Below are 24,999 nucleotides of genomic sequence, written 5' to 3'. Positions count from 1 at the left end.
TGTCCTGAGTGGCAAGCACCATTATTTGCCGCTCAGAGTTTGGCAATGAGATTTTTAGGCCATTGTTGGCTGGAGAAAATCTTAGGGAGCAGATGAGGCTCGATCTTGGCTGTGATAAATGGTCGGATTGGTTGGACACGGTGGCAGGGAAGGGCAGTCCAGGCGGGAGAGATTGCTTGAGCAAAGGCACAGAAGTTAGAACAAGCTGGAGTTCGTATGAGAAGATTCATGCCGGCTCGCTGGTGTTGGAGTGGGAGTAGTTGGGAAGAAGGATGAGTCCCTGCTAAGAGGGAGAGCTGAACCATCTTCTGTAGGCAAGAGGCAATAATAGCACATGGGAGTAAGGGGGGCCAAGGATAGCAGTTGTCGGGGAAAAAAATGATGACAAGAACCATATGGGATTGAATCTAGTTTATGGGACCACTGGGGTGGGGGTGGGGGTCAAGAGATGAGCAACTACGTATGGTGACCACGTAATGGGGGAGGAGATCAGATCTGGGGGAATCATAGCCAGCATGACTTAGAGCTTAGAATTTCCTGGTTTCTTATTCTCTCGTTTCTTAAGTTCCTACTATTCACCTCTTACGACACAACGTTATTAAATTTTTTTTGTTCGTAGGTAATTCACAGATCATAAAATTAACTGTTCGAAATTGAACAGGCAGGGGCCCCTGGCAGGCTCAGTCAGTGGAGCATGTGACTCTTGATCTCGGGGTTGTGAGTTCGAGCCCCACGTTGGGTGTAGAGATGACTTAAAAATAAAATCTTAAATGGAGAAATAAATTGAATATCAAACCATTAGAAGTTGCTCCCCTTTCCCCTCTCCCCCATTTCCTGGCAGCCCCAGAGCTACTTTTTGTCTCTCTGGATTTGCCCATTCTAGACATTTCATGTGAATGGAATCCGACAATATGTGGCCTCCTGCGCCTCGTTTCCTTCACCCAGCGTGATTTCAAGGTTCATTCTTGGTATAGTGTGTGTGTCAGAATTTTATTAAACTTCAATGGCTGAATAATACTCTATCTGTTATTAATCTATTCAAGACCAATTGATGGACATTTGGCTTGCTTCTGCTCTGGGGCTGTATGAATAGTGTGGCTAGGAGCATTCATGTACAAATCTTTTTATATGAAAACATGATGGACGTTTTCATCTCTCTCAGGCATATACCTAGGAGTATAATTGGCCAATCATATGGTAACTATGTGTAACTTTTTGAGGAACTGCCCAGCTGTTTTCCAAAGTGGCTACATTATTTTACATTCCTACCAATGATGCAGAAGGGTTTCCAATTTCTCCACATCCTTGCCAGCACTTGTTATTTTCATGTTGTTTTGTTTCTTTTCATTTTTTGATGGTAGCCATCCTAATGGGTGTGAAGGGGTATCTCATTGTGATTTTGGTTAGTATTTCTCTAATGACTGACAATCCTCAGTATCCTTTCATGTACTTGTTGGCCATTTACATATCTTCTTTTTTTTAATATTTATTTTTTAAATATTTATTTTTAAGTACTCTCTACACCCACTGTGGGGCCTAAACTCCCAACCCGGAGATCAGGAGTCACAGACTCCACCAACTGAGCCAGCCAGGTGCCCCCATATTTTCTTTCCATCAATGTCTATTCAAATCCCATTCCCCCTTTAAAATTGAGTCATCTGTTTATTGTTGAAGTCTTTATATATTCTGGATACCAGACCTTTATCAGACATAGGAATTGCAAATATTCTTCCCATTAAATTTCTTGATGGTGTCCACTGAAGCAAAAATTTTAAAATTTTGGAAGTCCCATTTATCTGTTTTTTTTTTTTTCTCTTTTATTGCCTGTATGGTTTGTATCATATCTAAGAACCCATTGCCTCATCCAAGGTCACAAAGGTTTAATCTTAGTTTACTTCCAAAAGTTGTGTAGTTTTAGATCTTACATTTAGTTCTTTGACTCATTTGGAGTTCCTTCTTACATGTGATATGAAGTAGAGGGTCCGCTCTTTTCTTTTGCATGGGGCTCTCCAGGTGTCCCAGAACCATTAGCTGAAAAGGTAATTCTTTCCCAGCAAGTTATCCTGGCACCTTTGTCAAAAATCAACTGCCCATTGGGGCGCCTGGGTGGCCCAGTGGGTTAAAGCTTCTGCCTTCAGCTCAGGTCATGATCCCAGGGTCCTGGGATCGAGCCCCGCATTGGGTTCTCCGCTCAGCGGGGAGCCTGCTTCCCTTCCTCTCTCTCTCTGCCTGCCTCTCTGCCTACTTGTGATCTCTCTGTCAAATAAATAAATAAAAATCTTAAAAAAAAAAAATCAACTACCCATAAATGGAAGGGCTTATTTCTGGACCCTCAATTCTATTCCATTTTTCTAAACATCTATCCCTATGCCAATGCTACACAGTCTTGATTATTGTAGTTTTGTAGTAAGTTTCGAAGTTGGGAAGTGCGAGTCCTCCTCCTTTGTTCTTTTTCGAGATTGCTTCAATTAATCACTGTATCTTAGTTATTTGTGTTTCTCTTGCCCGTTAGAGAAGAGGGCAGTACCCATGTCTTACTCGGCACTTGAAGGGACACATGACTGGTACATAGTAAACATCCATCAGGAGGAAGAGGGAGGAAACACAAAGATCCCAGCCTGTGGGCAGAAACCACAAAGAGGCAGGTGATAGAAATATAAGATTCGGGTTGGAGGGATGATCGGTTTGGAACCAGTGTTAGAAGGAGGAGTTCAAGTTCATGCACTCCGTTTTAGATGCAGGGACTTGGAGGTAATCGTAGGACGTCCAATTTGATGTATTTGATGGGTACCTGGAAAGATCATCAAAATGACATCGAGGTACACCCGAGAGACACAGTTTGCTGCCCAAACCCCTTCCCGTTCATCGGAACAAGGGGAGAAAGATGGCAAGGAGGGTCAGAAGAGATTCACCCCAGCTAAGAACGATTGTTTTTAAAAATCTACCGAAGCACACTTCAAACTCCCGAGCCAGGCCCAGGATCAAGGCCAAGGGCAGCTAATGGAAACACGGCCACATTCTGCACATTCCTGTAAGGCCTCGTCCTCCTCAGTGCACAGCTGGGCTGTCCGTGAGCTACATGGGTGGATGGTGAGGTCAGAGCCAAAGGGGCTTCTCTTTTCACTCTTGCAAAATCAGGGCCTGCTCAGCTGACAGCGCCGAGTGAATCAGAAGCTCGGTTTCCGAGCAGATGGCGAGCGATTTCCTGAACACTCTGCCACCCCGTTGAGATGCTCTGCTCCGGGGAAGGGCTTCTAAAACAGGTTTTAGTCATTTGGTTTTTCATGTCCGAAACAGTCCTCTCTATGATGTGGCCTTTCCAACTGGCCGCTGGATGCAGTAAGTTCCAGAAAAGTTGTTACCGAGGTGTTGATTGCAGTTTACAAAGCTGAACTCATTTCCTCTTTTTCGGAGAACATTCTGCTCTTGGTCAACAGAAAAAAACCTCTCCCCAGGTTGAGTAATCTTGGTTGAGGTTGTAATCAGCAGCCTTGAGTTTTAACACTTGAGGAGTTCTGAGCCCCAAGATTGTGGTTGGGGTGGGGGGGAGCGGGTAAGCTGAGCTGTGAATGCTGAGAAGTGTGACTGTCCGTGTGTTCATTCATTCTGCTCTCGGAGGCCATGCCAGAGGCTGGGCCACAAACCTATAGCAGAATGGGATGCTGCTCCCAGGAAGCTTATGGATGCTAGCAGAGCAAAAGTAGTCAGTGTTGGTGTTGTCAAGCCTCGTTCAAGTTTAGGGGGATTGCTTTCTCTCGGCACCCTGGGAAGGTGCAGAGGGAAGAAGCATCTCACTGGGCCAGGTAGACGAGTAGGTAGGGTTTAGATGGGCAGTGGAGTTGGAAGAATGAGACTGCAGGTGACCTTGGCATCCAGAAGCCCACAGAGCAGCTTTGGTGCCATCCCAGCCCTGGCCACGTGGAGTAGAGAGCCTATGAGGGGAGCTGCAGAAAATGACAGGCATACATACAGCCTGCATGACACAGTGGTTCGAGCGGGGTTAGGAGTCTATAAGAGGCCCGATGTCTAATCCCTGCGTCACCACTTTCTGGCTATGTGGGCGGTTTACTCTCAGCCTCGGTTTCAATATGGGAATGACTTGAATTTGTAAGGCTTTTGTAAAGAGCGATCGGCACCATGTTTTGGACATTCTCCAATAAATTCAAAGTAACAACCATTTTTACAATACCCACCTCCTTAGAAATGCAAACTAGTACAGCCACTCTGGAAAACAGTGTGGATGTTCCTCAAAAGAATAAAAATAGACCAACATCGGGGCGCCTGGGTGGCTCAGTGGGTTAAAACCTCTGCCTTCAGCTCAGGTCATGATATCAGGGTCTTGGGATCGAGCCCCGCATCGGGCTCTCTGCTCAGCGGGGAGCCTGTTCCCCCCCCCCCCCCGCCTGCCTTTCTGCCTACTTGTGATCTGTGTCTGTCAAATAAATAAAAATATTAAGAAAAAAAAATAGACCAACATGGGCACCTGGGTGGCTCAGTTGGTTAAGCGTCTGACTCTTGATTACAGCTCAGGTCATGATCTCAGGGTCCTGAGATCAAGCCCCAGGTGGGGCTTTGTGCTGGGCATGGGGCCTGTTTGGGATTCTCTCTCTCTCTCCCTCTACCTTTGCCCCTTCCCCTCCTCCCTGCTTGCACTCTTGCTCTCTCAGAAAAAAAAAAAAAGAAAGAAAGAAAGAAAGAAAAGAAAAAGAACTACCACATGATCTAGTAATTCCACTACTGGGTGTTTATCCAAAGAAAATGAAAATACTAATTTGAAAAGATATATACTTCCCTGTGTTTATTGCAACATTATTTACAATAGCCAAGATATGGATGCAACCCAAATGTCCATCCACAGATGAGTGGATAGAGAAGAATGGCGGGTATAGGCAATAGACTATTACTCAGCCCTAAAAAAGAGTGAGATCTTGCCATTTGCAATGACATAGGTTGAGCTACAGGGTATAATGCTAAGTAAAATTAGTCAGAGAAAGACAAATACTATATGATTTCACTCCTTTGTGGAACTGAAGAAAAAAAACAAAGGAAAAAAGAGAGAAACCAAAACACAGACTCCTAACTATAGAGAACAAACTGATGGTTGCCAGAGGGGAGGTGGGTGTGGGGGGATGGGGGAAGTAGGTGAAGGGCACTAAGGGTGTCCTTATTGTGATGAGCACTGACGAATGTGTAGAATTATGAGTCACTATATTGTGCACCTAAAACTAATATGACACTGTTACAATTACAGTGGACTTGAAAAAAATTAAATAATAAAATAAAATACCTACTTGTTGGGGGGTCATGGAAAGTATCCTTGAAGATGTGTGAAAGGCACACAGTGGGGCTCAGTTGACAGGTGGCTGGGAAGCCTGGTGTCCTGTCGAGAGGACTCCGTGTCCTGCTCCCTCCACCTGCTGGTGACCTGCTGGGAAGTCTTGCTAGGGACTTGAAAGCTGAGTCCCCAGCCACATGGCCCCTCTCCTTTCTTTACTGCTCGTGTTCAGTGGCAGAGATCTTCAGAATGTTGTGTCTTTGGGGCATGGTGTCTAATGCCCCCTCTCTGAAGTCTGGGAACACTTCTCCAAATCTTAATCTGTAGCATTTCTCCTGATTTTCTCCCGAGGAACAGGTAACACTTGTCTGATCTCAGCCTTGACACGTCTCTCTGGAGTTTCATGGGAGAGGCACATGCCCCCAGTGCTGACAGTGGGTGATCGCAGCTCAGTATCGGCCTGCGCCTGCAGGGACTGCCAGGATGGGACATGCAAGTGGACAGGCTGCTGCTCACGACACCTTGAACAGCAAAACCACAGAGCTCATCCACAGAGGGGATTGTCCTATTATCAGCCAAGTTCAGGGGAAGCTATTTAATAACTCTTGAGTGCAGCCCAGTGGACAGCAGCGAGAATATTGCAACATAAGGGATAATTCAGAAGAAGTGTCGGTGTGCTCATTCAGTCATTCAACAAACATCTGCTAACTACTTACCATGGTGTCAAGCACTGGGAATATGGGGCAGTGTGGGCTTTAGGATAGCACTGTGCATCGTGGAGGAAAATTATGGATACTGTGGGATACTGAGTGGCCGGGCCAAGCCCTCAAGAAGCCGCCTAGATTTTCCATGGCCACACTTTTGATCCAGTAAGCAATTTACCAAGAGCCACAGGAAGGGTGGGTGTCGAGGGGAACTCACTGGCCACATCAGTGATCATACTGGCCGCAGCCCAGTGTCTGCCAGGAGTTGAAGGCCGGCACACAGCCCTGGGTCAGCAAGTGGTTTTCAAAATTCCAAGGAAAGGCTTCCTCACAAGGTCAGAGGATGGGCCAGCCTGTAGGTGAGAGGATTGATTCAAAAGATGTGGTAAATAAAAGCAAAGGTCCTAACACCTTTCTTCTGGTTGCAGAAACCTACCTGCTGGTAGCTAAGGGAGCAGCATCAAACAGCTAAATTTGGGCCATTTGAATTGAGATGAAGGATGCTATGAAGATCTGAGCATCAACGTGGGTGGTCTGCGGGGCGCTAGGAAATGTTGGAGCTGGCACCTTCCCACCGCTCTAGGTGTGTTTATTTTCAGGCTTCTGAGCGCAGGGTTGAGACATGATGGAAAGGTGATAGGCACAAGCCTGTGTCGGGGCAAAGGAATAAAAGCAGGCATTTTTGCTTGTGTTTTCCAAACAGATGTTTTGACCTCTCTCCAAAAGCATTGCTTCATCCCAAATGTAATTGGGAAGCGAGGAGGGTGGAAATGCTAGGATTAATTATTTATTAATTATCCTACAGTTACTCCTACAGGGGAAAACCAGAACTTCCTAGGATGTCGTAAGAAAGAAAAAAAAAAAGAGCATTCTCTTTCTCAACGGCCACAAAACCCATTCCACGGCCACGCAGTCATCCATCTTCAAAGCTTATCTGGGCAGTGAGCTGCCGGAGTGCTGAAGATGCTGGAAAACCTCAGGCAACACGAAAGATTGACTCAATCTGTTGGCTGACACTGCAGGTTTTCTTTAAAAATCCCGAGGATAACTCAGCTTGTGACTTCTTTATTTTTAAGATCAACTTTTTTTATTTTAATATTTTATTTGTCTATTTGACAGAGAGAGAGAGAGAGAGATCACAAGTAGACAGAAAGGCAGGCACAGAGAGAGGGGGAAGCAGGCTCCCCGCTGAGCAGAGAGCCTGATGCGGGGCTCGATCCCAGGACCCCGAGATCATGACCCGAGCCAAAGGCAGAGGCTTAACCCACTGAACCACCCAGACACCCCTAAAATCAACTTTCATAAGACAAAATCAGAGAGGGGGTGCAAAGCATAAGAGACTCTTAACTATATAGGAAACAGAGTGAGGTTGCTGGAGGGGGTAACTGGGGGATGGGCAGTAAGGGGGGCCCGTGATGAAATGAGCTCTGGGTGTTATAGGGAACTGATGAATCACTGAACTCTACCCCTGAAACTAATCATACACTCTATGTTAATTGATTTTAAATTTAAAAATGTTAAAGTATACCTTAAAAAAAGTATTAAAAAAAGTACGGTTAAAAGTGTATCATCTGAAAAACTACAGTTAATTTAGAACTAAACATCGAAAGGTAAAACATAAAAATAAAATCAACTTTTCTGTTTTAAGATAAAATGCTTATTTTATGGTAGCTTCTCCTGCTGTCTGACTTTTGAGGCTTCGAGTCAGCAGAAAGAGGACAGCAGGGAGCTTCTCCTGCACGTGGACATGGAAACAGCAGAGGCTCTTCAACTTAGGGAGGGGACTTCTGTGGCTCTCTTAATAAAACAAGGGGGAAGTCCAGGAAAGGATTCAGTGTCATAATCCCAGTACATCCCTTCATACCCTGAATGTTGTATCTCCATGGAGCTGTAACAGGTCGGAAAATGAATTTTTAGTTCCAAGGTTTGGTATTTGTTTTCTTTTCTTTTTTCTTTTTCTTTTTCCTTTTTTTTTTTTTTTAAGATTTTATGTATTTATTTGACAGACAGAGCTCAAGCAGGGGGAGGCAGGGAGAAGGAGAGGGAGAAACAGGCTTCCTGCTGAGCAGGGAGCCTGATGCAGGACTCGATCCCAGGACCCTGGGATCATGACTTGAGCCAAAGGCAGGCGCTTGGCCCCCTGAGCCACCCAGGTGCCCCTGGTATTTATTTCTGATTGTTGGTGGGTGATGAATTTAGACACATCCAGGTCAATACTGTTTATAACAAATGAACAATGTCTGTTTATTTGTTTGTTTGTTTGTTTTCCCCTTGCCACCTCACTGTCCCGGTGCAAGCATCAGCCACTCCTGCCAGGACGGCAGGGTAGCCCCAGTGGTCTCCGTGCTTCTGTCTAATCCCAGTGCCCTCCCCGATACACACACCCCATTCACATAGCACTCCGACTCAGGTGACGTCATCTCCTAGCTCCCCTTCGCACTCCAGTTGAAAGGAGAACCCCACCAGAGGGGCCCTCCACACCTCCTGGATCTCGTTTCTTCCGTCCAGCCCCACCCACCACTCTCTGTTTCTCGAGTGTGCACTGCCCCAAGCTCATTCTGGGCTTCCAGGTTAGTTAGGTCATTTCTTCCCATCTGGAGTTCACATGCTCATTCATCAGCTACTTACTGAGTATGTCCTATGGGCCAGGTATTTTAGGCAAGGGGGACATTGAGGTGAACAGCCTTTACTGAGTTTCTGTTCCTGTGGGAGAGCCAAGCAGGGAAGATACGGCACGATGAGTGGTTGAGTACTCTGGCACGTGTGTGAGGGTGTGTGGGGGGAGGTATTGATTTCAGTGGGGCGGGGGAAGGCCACCGCAAAGAAAGGACAGATCTAAGGGGGTAAAAGAGTGCTATCTTGAGATTTTCCTTGTTTGCTTATTGTGAGACCCCCACTCACCCACCCAACAACAGTACCTAAAATCATGAGAGATCTCACCTCTGTCTCTAGTGCCCAGAATGGGGCCCAGCACTTAGGGGAACAGGGACTATTTGGGGATATAGAGGTGAGCCTTGGGAAGGTTCCAGTCTTGATCATTGCTGCTGCCTTAATTTGCAGAGCAAAGGAGAGCCGCTGCTGAAAGAGAAGGAAGCACACTCTTAGAAAGCAAGTCACACCTGCCTTCTATAATCTACTGCTTTGGAAAGCTTAGTCCTAGAAGGGGCTCGCTTAAGGAACCTGAGATTCTGGTTCCTAAATAATTGGACTGGAAGATTCTAACCAGGTGGGATTTCATAAAGGAGGACACGTGATGCAAGAGGAAGCAGTTGCTTCTGACAACCAGGATTATAATTTATGAAAGGGTGAGGTGGTGACGAGGAAGGATGTCAGAACCCAGGAAGGGGCCAGGGGGCATTCTGGCTCATGGTGGCACAAAGATGTCTTTTGTTGTGTTGGTAAGTACACGGATGAGCCGTTAAAACACTTGGCTTTGTGTCCGCTCACTGACCAGGTGAACTAGGCAAATCATTAAATTTCCATTGTTAGACAATTATTCTGACACTTGTTAAAACAGTTGGAAGATTTTGTTTAAGACTATTGCAATAGGGGAGAGAGATGGTTCCAAATACAGCAACGATAGCTGGGGAATTATTACCAAGGAACAGAGTATTGGGGGGGGGGAGTACAGAGAGAACACATCAAGCGTAGGGGGTGGTTCTTGCTAAAGGCGAGCCTTCCACTTGGACGTCAAAGGTGGGGGATGGGGAACTTGGTCAGGTGGGAGCATTCTCTCTCGGCTGACTTAGCAGGTTCTTGCTGAAACTAGACCCTTGCAAGGATGGACAAAGAAGCCCAACTAGAATTTGGTCAGGGAGAGATCTTTGTTGGCCTCACTTTCCTAATCTGATAAAGGGGACGTTGATGCCAATGCAACTCACCCACGGGGCCATTTTGAAATGAAGTCAATCAAAGGGTAATAAACAAGTAAACCCTATGCGGTGGGGGTGGGGTGGGGTTGTTATAAAGCTGGGCCTCCCACGTGAAGTAGAATCTACACCTTGGAAAGACCTCAGTGCACTTCTGTTCAAGTGGCCTACCCACTCTTCCTGCTCACTCTCTCTACACGCCTACACCCGTGGTGCTGAATTCATGCGGCGGCGGTTAGTGGACTTGAGGAGGAAGGGGGAGCCGATGGTGAGGGGAGCACAGAGTTAGAAATCAGTTCTGGAAAGAATCTGCGGGCAGAGGATGGTATGGAAGTGAGGGCAGAAGGTAGTGTTCGGGCCATTTAAGCTGGTTCTTGTGCTGAAGGTTTACTCCCATGGCCGTGGCATGGTGTTTGGAAGAAGATGTTTGTCTCAATGAGCTAGTTTTGAAGCAGTGGGGGAGAGAGGGTTTATTGGGACCAACCGGTCAATCTTTTGGGGGGGGAAATCAACGTATATCCCCATTTTACATCATACTCCAAAAGAAACACAAGATAAGGAGAAGTATTCAGTGTGAGAACAAAACCATAAGGACAATCTAGTGAGTATTCACAGAGGCTTGAGTGAGGGTCTGTAAGTTTCACGTCCAAGAGGAAAACAAGCTTAATGTTTGATTGGCGATTGAGCTCAGGACTTACAAGAGAGATGTAAATGCCAGTTCGTTAAAAAAAAATTTATTGCAGCTCTTACAAATAATATTTCCTAAGGTATAAAGAACACATATGAAACTGTAAAAGAGATGAATGCCATTAGAGAAAAATGGTCACAGAAGACCTTTCTAATGGCCAAAAAATAAATGGAAAAACACACCACCATTAACCAGGAATGTAAATAAAACCAGAAGATTGCAAACACTTATTTAAAACATTTTTACCAGGGCGCCTTGGTGGCTCAGTGGGTTAAAGCCTCTGCCTTTGGCTCAGGTCATGATCTTAGGGTTGTTGGGATTGAACCCCGCATCGGGCTCTCTGCTCAGCAGGGAGCCTGCTTCCTCCTCTCTCTCTCTGCCTTTCTGCCTACTTGTGATTTCTGTCAAATACATACATTGTCTGTCAAATACATAAATAAAATCTTAAAAAAAAATTTTTTTATCGAGACCTTGGGACTATTACTATTCTAGTAACAGTTCTAAACTCTAAAATATTTTAAAAGGAAAAGATCCCATAAAAATAGGTAAACTGGGATAATTTCTTTAGAGAGATCAGGCTTCAATGTGAAGAGGAAAGTGGTTCCCAATTAGCACTTTCAGACGATAAACATCTCTTCAGTTCTTGCGTGTTCTTAAACTTGAGAAGCTGAAGGTAAAATTGATTTGTCCCATCTTTTCACGGTTAACGAAGAGGTTGGCCCAGCTTTTGAAAGAATAACACCTACACACAAATTCCAAAGCAGATGGATGGATTCAGACCTTATTTGGAAACTTCCATTGGTTCTAACCCCCAGGCTGGGCGAGGCTGGGTGAGACAGGAAAAGGTGTTCACGTAAGCATGAGGGCACCGGGGCCAGAAGGGACACCGTTATTGTAGGTTCGTCACTGTGCTTATGTAAACAGCTGTGTGTGTTGCCTGTGCACACACACGTGTCTTCAGAGGGAAAAAGAATCGGAGGATGGAGGCATCAATGCACAATTTGAATTTCACCGGTCAAGGGAACAGGGCGTCCATCGCTGGCTGGAAACTCAAGCAGCTGGGCTGGTAGGAGCTCTTCACCCGGGAAAGCCTTCAACCAAAAAAATCAGACGGACAATTGAAGATCTCTTGTTAGACATCAACTTTCCCATGGAGCAAAAAGAATGCCAGGGCCGTGTGACAAAAGCTATGCATCCTAATCATGAGTGCCATTCTTGCTTAAAACACCCTTTGTCTACTGTCGGTGATGTTAGTCCTTGGCTCAGTGGGCCAAGTACAGGAAGGAATTTTTATCAAGTTACGTTTTCAATGAGCTGAACGCTCTATGAAAGAATTCAAACCAGCTTTACTCAACACTTGATTTTTTTTTTTTTTTTTAAGCAAGGGTGTTTTGTTTCATTTTGTAAAGTTGGAGAAGGCCATGTAATACATGGTTTTGCTGAGCAGCCTCCAGAAAATGTTGCTAAAATTGATGATTTGTTAACGGTTCAAACTAGGAGGGGAAGAAAAGAAAAACGGAAGCAGGTTGTGTGTATGTGTGTGTGTGTGTGTGTGTGTGTGTGTGTGTGTTTAATAAGGACTACTTCCCTGGCAAAGGAATATTTCCCCTTGAGCTCAATAAATACATTCAACATTTGCCTAACATCGCAGTCATAAATCCTGATGCGGGCCCCTCGCTACCCACCCCCACTCCAGCGAGCCGCCAGGAGGGGAGGCAACTCTTTGCATGCACTGAAGTATTCAGTTATTGCTAACTGGTGAAAGCCATTTTCCCCAGATGAAAAAAGAAATGCATTTGCTTAGGGAGCTCATCCAAAGCCGTTGATCGATATCACTGGATTAGGACCCCACATGCAAAGAGAAGGCTCCCAGAACCAGTGAATTTACTCTTAAGACTTTCTCTCTCTGTGCATCAGCAAAGAAGTTGTGATCAAATATTTATTAGTTGTGCCTTTGGCTGGGCTTTCTAAGCACAGGGAGAAATACGGTATCGTAAGGCAAGGACTGGATTGCTGGCTTGAGCACTGCCTGGACACAAACATCTACTTTTCAATTACACAACGAAGTCTCCAAGCATGCCCCCACCTCCCCCAGTCTCGCCCCTGGGATGTGTACGCTTGCTTAGTTTGCAAGCGTATTTAGTCATGGAATTTCCAGAGGATGGGGAGGGGGCCCATGACCAATGACTCAGATTTTAAATTCATGAAAAAGGTTATTTGATGAGCTGAGATGCTTGGTCGTGATTCATCTGGATCATTGCGACAGAGGTGAAAGAAAAGGCCACTGTTGCTCTCTGTCCCGCTCCCCTCACGCCACCTTCGTGTGGAATTCAACCTGCCACTTCTACTCCTGCCATCCCCTGATCCTCTGGAAACTTTTCTCATGGGTACAACAGGGTCATTCATTTAGTGTTAACGCAGAAAAGCCCAGGCAAGGGACACGGAGGTCCTTTATTAGCATAGCTCTCCACGTACTAAGACTTTTCTGTTGGATATCTCAGCACCGTTATGTACGTTACTGACTTTCCCCCGTAGATAGTAACCTCAACTATAAAATCAGAGGTTGACCGTACCTGTGAGATCTATGGTCAGAGCCAACGGTTCTCATCATTCAAGAAAACATCAGGCTCAAAATTAAATGGAAAGCAAGCTTGATTTTTAAGAGATGGGATCTGCTTTTGGACATTCCGATTTGGTATGTTTAAGATGGAACCAGCAAATCGGAATTTTTAGAAGTCTTTCCAGGGACTCTAATTTAGAATGTTTCCAGGTCTAAATGATATTTTCTTTTAAGATTTTATTTACTTATTTTTGTGAGAGAGAAAGAGAGCGAGCACAAGTGGGACAGGGGACTGGGGAGGGGCAGAGGGAGAAGCAGACTCCCTGCTGAGCAGAGAGCCCCATGTGGGACTCGATCCCAGAACCCTGGGATCATGACCTGAGCTGAAGGCAGACGCTTAACCCACTGAGCCACCCAGGAGTCCTTAAATGGTGTTCTATTAACCTGAATGCACTATGGTATGAGTTGTGTGAAATGGCATTAGGAAAAATCTGGTTCCTTACTGAAAAGGCGAAGCATACATCCCTTGGTCACCCTGCCACGGCGGAGGCGGGGGATGGGGGAAGCTTCACTGTTTTGCGTTTTTATCCCTCTTTGCTTTGCTATGGAGACCACCAGGCCATTTTATGTGATGGAAGTACTGCAAGGAGAATGGTTTGTGGTAAGCTGCAAAGGTGACCCCCTCCCCAAAAAAAATCCCCAAAAGAAGTGGTAAAGAAAATAATCTGATTGTAGCTGGCCAGTTAGGTCTGGCCACACAATTTCTACCCTAAGCCCTGACCCAGTCTTCCTTTTTCAGCCAGCACAGTCCGGCCAGAAGATGACATAACACTAGGTGTAGAACACAGCATGGTGACCCCAGGTGCCGAAGATAACGTGATGACCGCAGGCACCAGCGAGGAGCCCTATGAGTCTGGCTTAACAGCTCTGGTGAGTGTTCCAAGAAGAGCGGAGTTTGCTCCATAAGCATGAGATCATATGCAAGGATTTTTATGACTGTCTTATTTCACTTAGCATTATATCCTTACGGTTTATCCGTGTTGTAACACCTGTGACGATGTCCTTCCTTTTCAAGGCTGGTAATTCCATGGTATGTCCCAAGCACATGCTGTGTATCCGTTCATTGGTCATTAGATGTTTGGGTTTCTTCCAACTCTTGACTCTTGTGAATAGTGCTACTGTAAAAATGGGTGTGCAAATACCTCTCCCAGACCTTGCTTTCAGTCGGGTATACACCCAGAATGGGGATTGATGTGTCCTATGGTAGTTTTATTTTTAATCATTTTGAGGAACCTCCATCTTGTTTTCCATAGTGGTTGCACCATTTTATAATCGCACAGTGCACGATGCTTTCGGTTTCTCTATCTTCTTGCCAATACGTTATTTTCTGTTCTTTTGAGAGTAGCCATCCTAACAGGTATGAGGTGATAATCTCATTGTGGTTTTAATGTGTATTTCTCTGATGACTAGGGGGTACTGAGCATCTTTCATATGCTTATTGACTGGATATCATCTTTGGGGAAAGGTCTAGGTCAGTCCTTTTGCCCATTTTTGGTTTTTTGTTTGTTTGATTTTTGGTTTTGTTTTTTTGAGAAAGAGAGAGAGAAAGCGAGCGTGCATGTGTACAAGTTGTGGGGAGAGGCAGAGGGAGAGGGAGAGAATCTTAAGCAGGCTCCTCTCTTAGCACGCAGCCCAAGGCAGGGTTTGATCTCATGACCCTGAGATCATGACCTGAGCCAAAACCAAGAGTTGGACCAACTTAACCAACTGAGCCACCCGGGTGTCTCCTTTTTGCCCATTTTTGAATCGGGCTGTTCGATTCTTTGTTGTTAAGTTGTAGGAGTTGTTCATACCTTTGTAAGTTGTAGGAGTTGTTCATACCCTTGTAAGTTGTGGGAGTTGTTCATAACTTTATCAGGTATATGATAGGCAGATATTATCTCCCATTCCATAGGTTACTTTTTTACTCCGCTGATTATGTCCTGTGAGGCACAAAGTTTTTAAGTTTAATGTGGTCCCATTCACCTAATTTTGGTTTTGTTGCCTGTGCTCACAGACATATTTGTTGAATGCTACATCGGCATGAACTTTGGAGTCAACAGAATCACTTCCACGTCTTCTTGCTTGTTGGCTGTGTGATTTTGGGCATGTTGTCTAATCTCTCTAGGCCTCGTTCAGACTATAGAACTATTAATAGGATTTACGTTACAGGATTGTTTATAGACTAAATGAGAAGGTCTTTAAAGGGCCTAGCACACAGTTAGCTTCCATAAAGGCAAGTTACTGTGCTAATTGGAGGAGGGAGGGCACTGAAAGATGATACAACACAACATGTACCAAATAAATCTTACAGGGAAAAAAATGCCATTCAAGTTCAAGGGAGAGAAAGAATTAAAGCCCAGTGAACTGGTATTTTTTGAAGAATTAAGACCCTAGAAAGTCAACTTTTTAGATTAGATTAGATTAGATTAGTCAATTTAGTCATGCTAAATATTTAGTATTTATTTCTGGAGTACATTTGGTTTCATCCTGTCCCCAGTCTCTCATTTCTGTTTGTTTGTTTTCTTGTTTCCGCTTTAAATTTATGTCCTCATGTATTTTATATATTCATGCTGCTTTCATTCTTCTTCTATTATAAGGTTGAGTATATATTTGAAAACATTAGATCCTATTTCTCTTTTGCCTCATTTCCTTCCCTAATAGGTGCCAATAAACGCAGAGAGCGTAACAGACGTACGCCTAGAGGATGGGCCGACTCAAGAAAGCACAGTCCATGCCAAAGAAGAAAGTCAGAGCACCACAACCTTGAGTGTAGTGACTAGTCACTCCATAGGTAAGAAACTCCGTAGATCAACTCCATAGGTTGATCTTCTTTTGTATAATCAGTACATACAAATATCCACGAACAAAGCTAGTGATTAGTGGTATTGGAATGCCAAGAGCGAGTTCTGAATGAAGCCTTATGTGCTAGGTTCAGATTCAATTTATAGGGTTGCTAAATTGACTTTGGTTTATTGAGTTGCTGAACACAGCTCTCCCCTTTCAATGACAGCTAGTGATCATGTCCCCACAAGGACAAGTTAGCTACTGGCGCCATGTTGGGGATAATAAGTTGAAACAGTGTTACACTAAGAACTTGGTCTTGATACCCAAGAGTAGGAACCTTGACCAACCTACATAAGTTGTAATAGATTCTATACTGATATTTACCATCTCACCCTGAGTTCATGTCTGCACATATGGAACAAGAATCTATTCTTGGGGGCTGCACTTTGATTCACAGTTGTCACCTCCAGTCGTGTCAAAGACCACTGCCTTGGGTGTTTGTCATTATTTGAGGTGTAGACCATCACTGAGAATGAGGAAAAATCATTGCTGTTACAACTTAGCAATGGAAAGAGAGAGTCTTCTATTTCTAGAGCTTTCTTAAGAGAAACGTGGCTATTTGGGATTTTTATTTTAAAATTTTTTAATTAAAATTTAAAATTGCCTTATCTTGTAGTAAATGGGGTGGGAGAGGGAGAGGGGAAAAAACTCATCCTTCTATAACTACAATGAATGCTTGTTAATGAGCAATTTTAAAGATTTATTTTATTTACCTGAGAAAGAGAGAGAGAGAGATAGCCAGAAAGGGCATGAGTCGGGGAAGGGTGGAGGGAGGGGGAGAAGTGGTGGGGAGCCCAATATGGGGCTCAACCCCAGGATCCCGAGATCATGAGCCAAGCTGAAGGCAGACGCTTAACCAATTGAGCCACCCGGGCGCCCCGCTAATGAGAAATTTTATATAGATTATTTTATCTAGATAGGTATTTCTTTCTTTCTTTCTTTTTTTTAAAGGTTTTATTTATTTATTTGACACGGAGAGAGAGACAGTGAGAGAGGGGGCACAAGCAGGGGGAGTGGAGAGGGAGAAGCAGGCTTCCCACTAAGCAGGGAGCCCAATGCTGAGCTTAATCTCAGGACCCTGGGATCATGACCTGACCCGAAGGCAGACCCTTAATGACTGAGCCACCCAGTGCCCCTAGGTAGGTATTTCCATTTTTAATGAAAGTAAACATAAAGACCTTGCCTAAATTGATGGTTCCTCAAATCAGTGGCACATTTAAACACCTAGAAAGTTACTTTATTGCTCAATACACATTTCTAGACCCAACCACCACTCTGGTTTTATTTATTTTTTAAAGATTTTATTTATTTATTTGACAGAGATCACAAGTAGGCAGAGAGGCAGGCAGAGAGAGAGAGGAGGAAGCAGGCTCCCCACTGAGCAGAGAGCCCAATGCCAGGCTCGATCTCAGGACCCTGGGATCATGACCTGAGCCGAAGGCAGAGGCTTTAACTCACTGAGCCACTCAGGTGCCCCACCACTCTGGTTTTGAAAACTCTATTGCACTTCTGAGGATTTTTAAAGAATTGCTTTCTATTTGGGCACCTGGCTTGTTCAGTTGGTGGAGCATGAGACTCTTGATCTCAGGGTCATGAGTTCGAGTCCTACACTGGACATGGAGCCTATTTAAATTTTTTTTTTAATTGTGTTACATTTGTACACACAGTGTCCATAGCAGCATCATTCACATTAGCTAAAACATAAGAGCATCTCAGATGCCCATCAACAGATAAATGAATAAACAAAATGTGGTATATCTATTTAATTCAGCCCTTAAAAGGAAGCACATTCTGACACCTGCTATGATATGGATGAACCTTGAGGACATTATGCTAAGTGGAATAAACCCAAAGGAAACTACTGTAGAATTCCACTTAGAAGAGTCAAATTCATAGAGACAGAAAGTAGGATGGTGGGTGCCAGGGGCCGGGGGGAAAAATGGCTGGGGACTTGGTGTTTAATGGGTTATGGGGTGTCAATTTTGTGAGTCAGGAAGAGTCCTGGAGATGGATGGTAGTGATGGTTGCCCAAGACTGAATGTACTTAATGTCACTCAACTGTCTATTTAAAAATGATGAGGACAGTAAGTTTTATGTTATGTGTATTTTACCACAATGGTGGGGGGGATCTTTATGAAGTACTTTGAAAATAAAGCCTAAATAAAGGTCACTCCGAAATGACAAAGAAACGGTGAACATTTAAACACCTGATAGAACCAAATAGGGCTAAGCAAAGAAAGAATCATCAATATAATTGTGATTGGAAAACATTTCAAAAATTTGGAGAAGAATTGATCATTTGTCAAATAAGTTGACAGCTCATTAGGTGCCGAAAATGGAGTATCCCAAGTTGAGTATTCTTCCCATCACACCAGGATACCTCTCCTATCCTTTAAAACAAAATTCTCAGTTTTCTGGAAAATACTCATGATTCCCCTCCTATCCTGTCTCCTGCCCCACCCTGTCACAAAAAGTGTGACTTATGGCCCATTTCCACATAATACATCAGTGTCCCAAGAAATTTTCACATATGAGTTAAAATGTCATTATAAGCACTTGGTTTTTTAAGAGGTGATTGTATTAGGGCGGCAGATGTCTTTCCCATGAAACACCCAAGTACGATGATGTTCACATACATGACACACTCTCATGACTACAGTCAGTATAATTGGGCTGGAGTTGGGAGGATAGAACTAATAAGCTCCAATTTGGTAATGAATCTTCCACATTTTTTGGTAATATGTTTTCTGACCAATGGTGTCACTGATGGTGAGAATGATGTGTTAGAGAATTCTGGAACTCAACAGCCACCATGTTAGGACAGGATAAACAAGCAATTGACTTTTTCTACTGGTAGTTGGCAGCCAAACGGATGACCTTTCAGGAGCGATTCTGTGATGCATTTGTTCCAGGCTGGCCTCAGACCCACCAGTCTTTGAGCCATCTGTATGTGTGTGTGTGTGTGTGTGTGTGTGTGTGGTGGAACAACACCATCAGCTTGAGCTCCATGTAAATGCCCCAGAACTATGGCTTCAGCTCATGCTGGCAGAAGTGGGTTCAGAGACCCTTGTCCTAGGGCCATCTTGAAAAGGTGCCCTTTTTTTAAGAATCTTGGTACAAAGACTTCTTTCAAATCCACACATTAGAAAAAGTAAGCGCTTGTAGATGATGCTTTCACCTTTGTTTGGAAAAGCTCTTGGTTATCTGCAGTATTTGCAAGTTATGAACTACAGTTCTAAGGTGGGACCTGATTGATTGACTTCTCTCCTTTGTCTCATTAAATGAAAGCCCCTTGACTTTTCCTCCATCGGCAAACCTGGTAAACGACCACCACCCGAAAGAGTTAAAGACTTGGTGTGAAAAGAAGGTGATGGGAAAAACAAAACCAAACCAAAAACGTTTACTCTTAAATTAGGCATTGTGTAAAATTATCTGAAAGAAACTCACAACTTTATTGTTTACTTGCTGTGAGTTAATAACTCAAACCCACGCCATAGGTAAATGAGAGTAGTTACGTTGTAACTATTGGACTAGGTCTGGCTGCAGAGAGAAATCCTAACATAATAGTGACATAAACACAAAGAGTATATTCCCTCATTAAACTTGGCTGGGCATGTTGCTGCCCTATAAGGCGCGGATTTTGCTACTAAAGATAAAACAGGGAATTGCTGTCATGAGACAAATCACAGTCTGGGCCCCGTCTTCTAGAACTAGAGTATATTGCTCTCAAAATAAAATCCTTCAAAATAAACTTTATCACAGTGGATGAGTTTTCTATGGTCTTGATATTAGACCAAGAATCAACAGCTTTGGTTTCTTTGGTTATCCAAACCCCATTTCTGTGGGTCAATTTCCCTGACTCTGCTCTCTGAAGTAGACGAGAAAACACCAAAGTTACACCAAAGTACTATGCACGCATAGGTGTGAAGAACATTCATAAATTCAGTAATAATAGTTTTGAAGACAAGATTGTGTCAGAACTTGCTTAAAAATCCTCTGATCCAATTTATTCAAGAAATTACATTCTTTGCTTCTGTCTTGCTACCTTCCACTTAAGGTAAATTCATCTTTTGCCATTGTTAAATTATAGTTATTATATCCTAATAATTCTGTATCATTACATCTCTTTCTTCACAGAGAAAGTAGGCACGGAGACAACAGTTCACACAGAGACAACAGTTGAAAAAGGTGGGTGAGATTTTGTTATCAAAATATTTTTATAGGAGTTTTTAAAAAGAAACTTCTCTGAAGCTAATCTTGTGATGAATTACATTCTTTCCTGGATTGTAGTCAACAAGAGAGGAATACAGGGGGCGCCTGGGTGGCTCAGTGGGTCAAAGCCTCTGCCTTCTGCTCAGGTCATGATCCCAGGGTCCTGGGATGGAGTCCTGCATTGGGCTCTCTGCTCTGCGGTGAGCCTGCTTCCCTTCCTCTCTCTCTCTGCCTGCCTCTCTGCCTACTTGTGATCTCTGTCTGTCAAATAAATAAATAAAATCTTTTTTTAAAAAAAAGAGGGGGGGGAATACAGAACCCTCTGAGAACAGGTTTCAAACTTCTTTAAATAGAGAATAAAAAATTGCCTGATTTTGAAAACAGGCAAACCACAAATGAGTCTCATCACTTAATCACAACCATGGAGAATGGTGTCATATCACAATTTATGGTGATGAAGAATGAAAGTAGGGGCTCATTTAATCCCAACGCTACCTAATAATTCACAGCGAAGCCACCCAGTATGAACAGTATGCTGGACAGATCTGAGACCCAGGAACCTTTCCGTTCATATGAGGGAATGAGAGTAGCCCAGAGTTTCATCTCCTTCAGGTCAACTCCCACTGAAAAAGCAGAAGCAAATTAGAACTTCATTTGCGGTCTTCAGTGGGGCAGTGGTATTGTATATAAATGACACATTTTATCACAGGCTTATCATTCATCTGGATCTCATGCTTTTTTTTCCCCTCCTCATTCAGATGGCCTGGCGACAGTGACTCTGGTTGGAATTATAGTTGGAGTCTTACTAGCCATTGGATTCATTGGTGGGATCATCATTGTGATTGCTCGAAAAATGTCAGGAAGGTACTCGTAAGTAAATATCTTACAGGCCTGTGGTAGGTAAATGAGAGCAGGCATATCCAGATCTCCAACCTTAGAGCTAATTGAAATCTCTAACTGGAGATCACGTTCAGGGATGTCTAGCTGCCCAGTGGTTGGAGCATACAACTCTTGATCCCAGGGTTGTGAGTTTGAGCCCCACCTTGCATGTAGAGTTTACTTTTTAAAAAGTCGATTTCGGCAGCCCCTTACCTCCGTAAGGACTACATCTGAAGTATCCCCAGAACAGGCATCTACGTGGCCCTTCTAAGTTTCCAAGAAAAGAGAGTTAGAGCCAAAGATGGCTATTGAATTGACTCCCATTGAGATCTAACCAAATTTGGCCTCTTGTCCTAATTTTTCAACGAACTGAACTTGAAAGAAAACCCCAACCAAGTTGCAACTTGATACCTAATTGCCCTGCCCCAGTCATCAGAGGGAGGGAGGTGGCTTTCAGAATAACGTGTACTGCAGAGCCCAGGCACCATTCAGATGAGAATTCTTCTGCTGTAGGCGTCCCCCCCCCCTCCACTTCTGCCCTGCACATACCGACACGTGGTAGTGAACTCCTAGCCGTGATTATGGATGAAGGGTAGGAGTTCTTTCTCTCTATGAAAATTCAGGAGATTCAAACTCATAACCAGGAAAATACTTTTTCTTATTTCTGTTGGGGTGATGATATGTAATGGGGGATGGCGGGTGCAGAGAGGACAAGTGAGGGTTGAGGGACATATCCCACAATATAGTCTCAGACTGACGTGCTTGGAAATGCCTGGGAACCTGCCCCTGGCGATGTGAGGGCCAGGCATGCCAGAGGAATGAGCAGGCAGAGGACAGCTCCAGGTTCCAGAACTCCCAGATTTATACGAAAGGACAATAGGACCATGACTCACAGGATTACTATTTACAGTGCCAGTAAGAGAAGTGACAGTCACCTTTTTCTTTGTTTTCACAGGCCCTAAAGAGCTGAAGAGTTTTGCCCTTCTACCAACACGTTTGAAAGAGAATTTCCGACTTCCCCGTCCCCGAACACGTGGGAGAAGATGACCCATGGAAATCGCTTGGCGGTCCCACTCCAAATCCATGGCGATCCCTCCGCTTACCAAAAGTAACCCAAGGAAAGACAATTCACGAGACTCGCTCCTCTAGGCATTTGTCTTCTGAAAATATTTTTAAATATAAATTTTGTAAAAGATGATTAAAAAGACAAAATGCATAGAAAATGGAGAAAAGCCATGTAAACTGATTTTTAACTAAGACAATATAATTTAATCGATGTTAGAAATTATAATCCTGTCTCCGTTCTGACCATTCTCTGGTATTGTTAAAATGCAATCAAGTCTGGAAATATTTATACCAATGGAGTCCTTGAGATCGGTGCCATGCTCGTCAGTGGCATAAGCATTGTGCAATTTCCGCTCTGTTGAAATGTACACATTCCAGTCTAGTCTGGTCTGTTTTAAAAGCCTTAATTTCATGTGAATAATCAAGTAGAAAATATAAACTTGTTTAATGTCATGAGCAACTGCCTTTCGCTGGCCCAGACAGATCATTTCAAAGGCACTCATGTTAGATTATAAACAGGAAGTCTATAGTTTGGAGAAGGGATTTTTGTTTCTCATAATAAGTTCATTGGGCAGGCTCTAGGCTGGTGTATTGCCTTCTCCAGCGATGACTTGGTGACTCAGAGATTGGCCTCCTACCTGCCATCTTCTCTTCCCTCAGAGGACAAGGAGCCAGAGCTCCCAGAGCAGACTTTTCTCTTCCCATGACCTAAGCCCTCCAGATTGGTTGCTTTGTTCTGGAATATGGAAATCCAAACCGTGGAGACTGGTGGAGGGAGACTGATGGAGGCTCAATGGTGCCCGAGGCTCAGATGTTCCAGAAGCCAAGAACCATGGTCCCCAAACAGAAGGAAACCCTGTGCATGCCTCTGGCCTCACTACCTTCTGCCTCAGAGGACACACGCGGGACACGAAAATAATACCGTAAGACAGTGATTTTAAGAAAGCATGTGGGTTTAAAGACTGAACGTAAAAATAAAAGAAACTCCCAGTCTTTGTGACACATACCACACATTTCCATGGGGTCATCACTGAAAAGGTCATCAAAGGAAGGGAGCCCACGTTGCCACCTGGGGCGGGCACCATTTGCTCAGTCCATTTCTTCCCATAGGTCGGCTGTCTTCTTTCCCCCTAAACACAAAAGTTTTTATACTGAGCAGACGAGCTCAGTCATGATGGTGGCTGTGCGGGCTTCTATCCTCTCAACTTGTCTGAAAAAGTAAACTGTCCTTTGGAAAAGCACCTCCCCATTCCCCTCTTTCTTGCAGTGACGCAGTGATGTTATCTTAAACAGCACGCCCTTCTGTTACCCAAGTCCGGCTGGTCACCAAGCCAGGGTCCGTATTTGAACATCTGCTGCTGGAGAGAAGGGGCTTTAGAAGGGCTTTGTGTGCTTATGTATCCTTCTGTTTCAACGCTCAGACTCCTGAACGGGAGTCGGGGACAAAGTCCATTTTGTCTTGCGTGTCCTTTCTTTTTTCCTCTCACTGTGAACGACAACCGTCCACCCCAAGTCATACACTGGACCCGCTGCCTGCTGGGACAGGACCATGGGTTTCTTGGTCACATCTGCGTTGGTGCTCCACGCAGTGTAGACGTGTTTTAAAATAAAACAGATGATTGCGTATAACCATGAGTCAGACCTTTGATTGGAAAGATCCCTTCTGGGTCACACTTTCGAACATTTCTAGAGAATCTTATCAGTGGTGGAAACCTCTGCCTCTTCACTTGATGGGGAGCGAATTATAAGTGGTTACGGGAAATACATCCACCGGAAAGAAATACAACTACGTCTTTCATGTAGGGCTCTGCCCAAGTGGAGAGGTGAAGGTCAAGCTGAGGCATGGGATGAGACAAGGTGGCACCTTGGCACTTCTTTTGCTCTCTGGTCACCAGGGGTTAACAAGGTCCTGCCTGGCTCCTGATTTCCCTGCCCTGGATGGGACCCGGGTCAGGGAGCCATTACACCTGCTCCTGCCAGTCCTGGGCAGCCTGTCCCTCCGGGATTCCTCCTCCTGGGACATCTCACTGCTCCACGGCCCTCGGCTACAAGAGCTCTGCCTGGTCTGGAGACTGTCGTGGCCAAGCACTCTGCCTTTGCCCCTCTGTCCCTCTCTGGCAATCCATCTGCGGCTTCCCACCCCCACATACACTGTTCCACATGGACTCCCATGCCACACCCTCGGTCTTCTCCCAGCCAACCCCATCCCTGCTCCTAAATGTTGGATGCCAGGAGCAGGAGAGCCCTTAGCAGCATGCCGTCCCCATAGTGCTCCACTTCTGTTAAATCGGGATTGTTGAATTTGGCAGACGTCAGGAATTCTGGGTGCCTGTCTCGTAACTGGTGGAGCATAGCAGAAATTCTACATATATATGAACAGGACTTGAGTGCCATTCTCTAGTTAACAACAGTCATCCCTTGGGTGAGTCAGTTAACCTCTTGGGGCTACAGTTTCTTCCTAAGAATGGCCATGAGATGGTTAAGAAAGCATTCCTTTTCTAACAGAAAACTAGTGATGTCCACCTAGCCCCAGAGACAGAGAAAGAGAACAGGGAGGGCTCTTAGCTCGCTCAAGTGTGCAGTCACAGTCCCTTCCCCGCTCCCCGCACAGGAGAAACGCCCACTCACAGAGCTGCTAGGACTGCTGGAAGTTCAAGGGAACCGCGTCCACTCTCCCATCAGAGACGCCTGGGAGCAAGGCACGCTTCAGTGAACCGCCCCCCCCTGAAAGCCTGGTTTTACCCCCTGCCCCGCCCCCTTCTTTGTTTCAAGCGGGGAGAGCCAGTTGCAAACCAGGACTTAGTTCTGCCTCATGTGGCACCTTAATGACCGGGGAGAGAACAAGCCCCTGGATTCCTGGC

At 44.6% G+C, this 24,999-nt stretch overlaps 1 protein-coding gene across 2 annotated transcripts in view; it reads left to right on the top strand.

The window, feature by feature from the left end:
* The window catches only part of PDPN (podoplanin), a 29,621-nt gene extending 5,850 nt beyond the window's left edge, over positions 1–23,771 (top strand). Inside the window, exons 2-6 of one of the 2 annotated variants that reach the window (XM_080801308.1) lie at positions 13,896–14,026; positions 15,800–15,929; positions 20,120–20,170; positions 20,953–21,058; positions 22,029–23,771. In XM_080801308.1, the coding sequence (XP_080657434.1) occupies positions 13,896–14,026; positions 15,800–15,929; positions 20,120–20,170; positions 20,953–21,058; positions 22,029–22,035 (425 nt within the window). In that variant the 3' untranslated portion in view covers positions 22,036–23,771. Of the gene's footprint in view, positions 1–13,895; positions 14,027–15,799; positions 15,930–20,119; positions 20,171–20,952; positions 21,065–22,028 lie in introns of both variants that reach the window. The other variant, XM_080801307.1, reaches the window with a different exon arrangement.
* The last annotated feature ends 1,228 nt before the right edge of the window (positions 23,772–24,999 follow it).

Source organism: Martes martes (genome assembly GCF_963455335.1).
Source record: "Martes martes genome assembly, chromosome: 4".
In the NCBI taxonomy this organism is placed as follows: Eukaryota; Metazoa; Chordata; class Mammalia; order Carnivora; family Mustelidae; genus Martes; species Martes martes.
The sequence above is the reverse complement of the archived record's forward strand: the minus strand, read 5'-3'. Positions and strand labels throughout refer to the sequence as shown.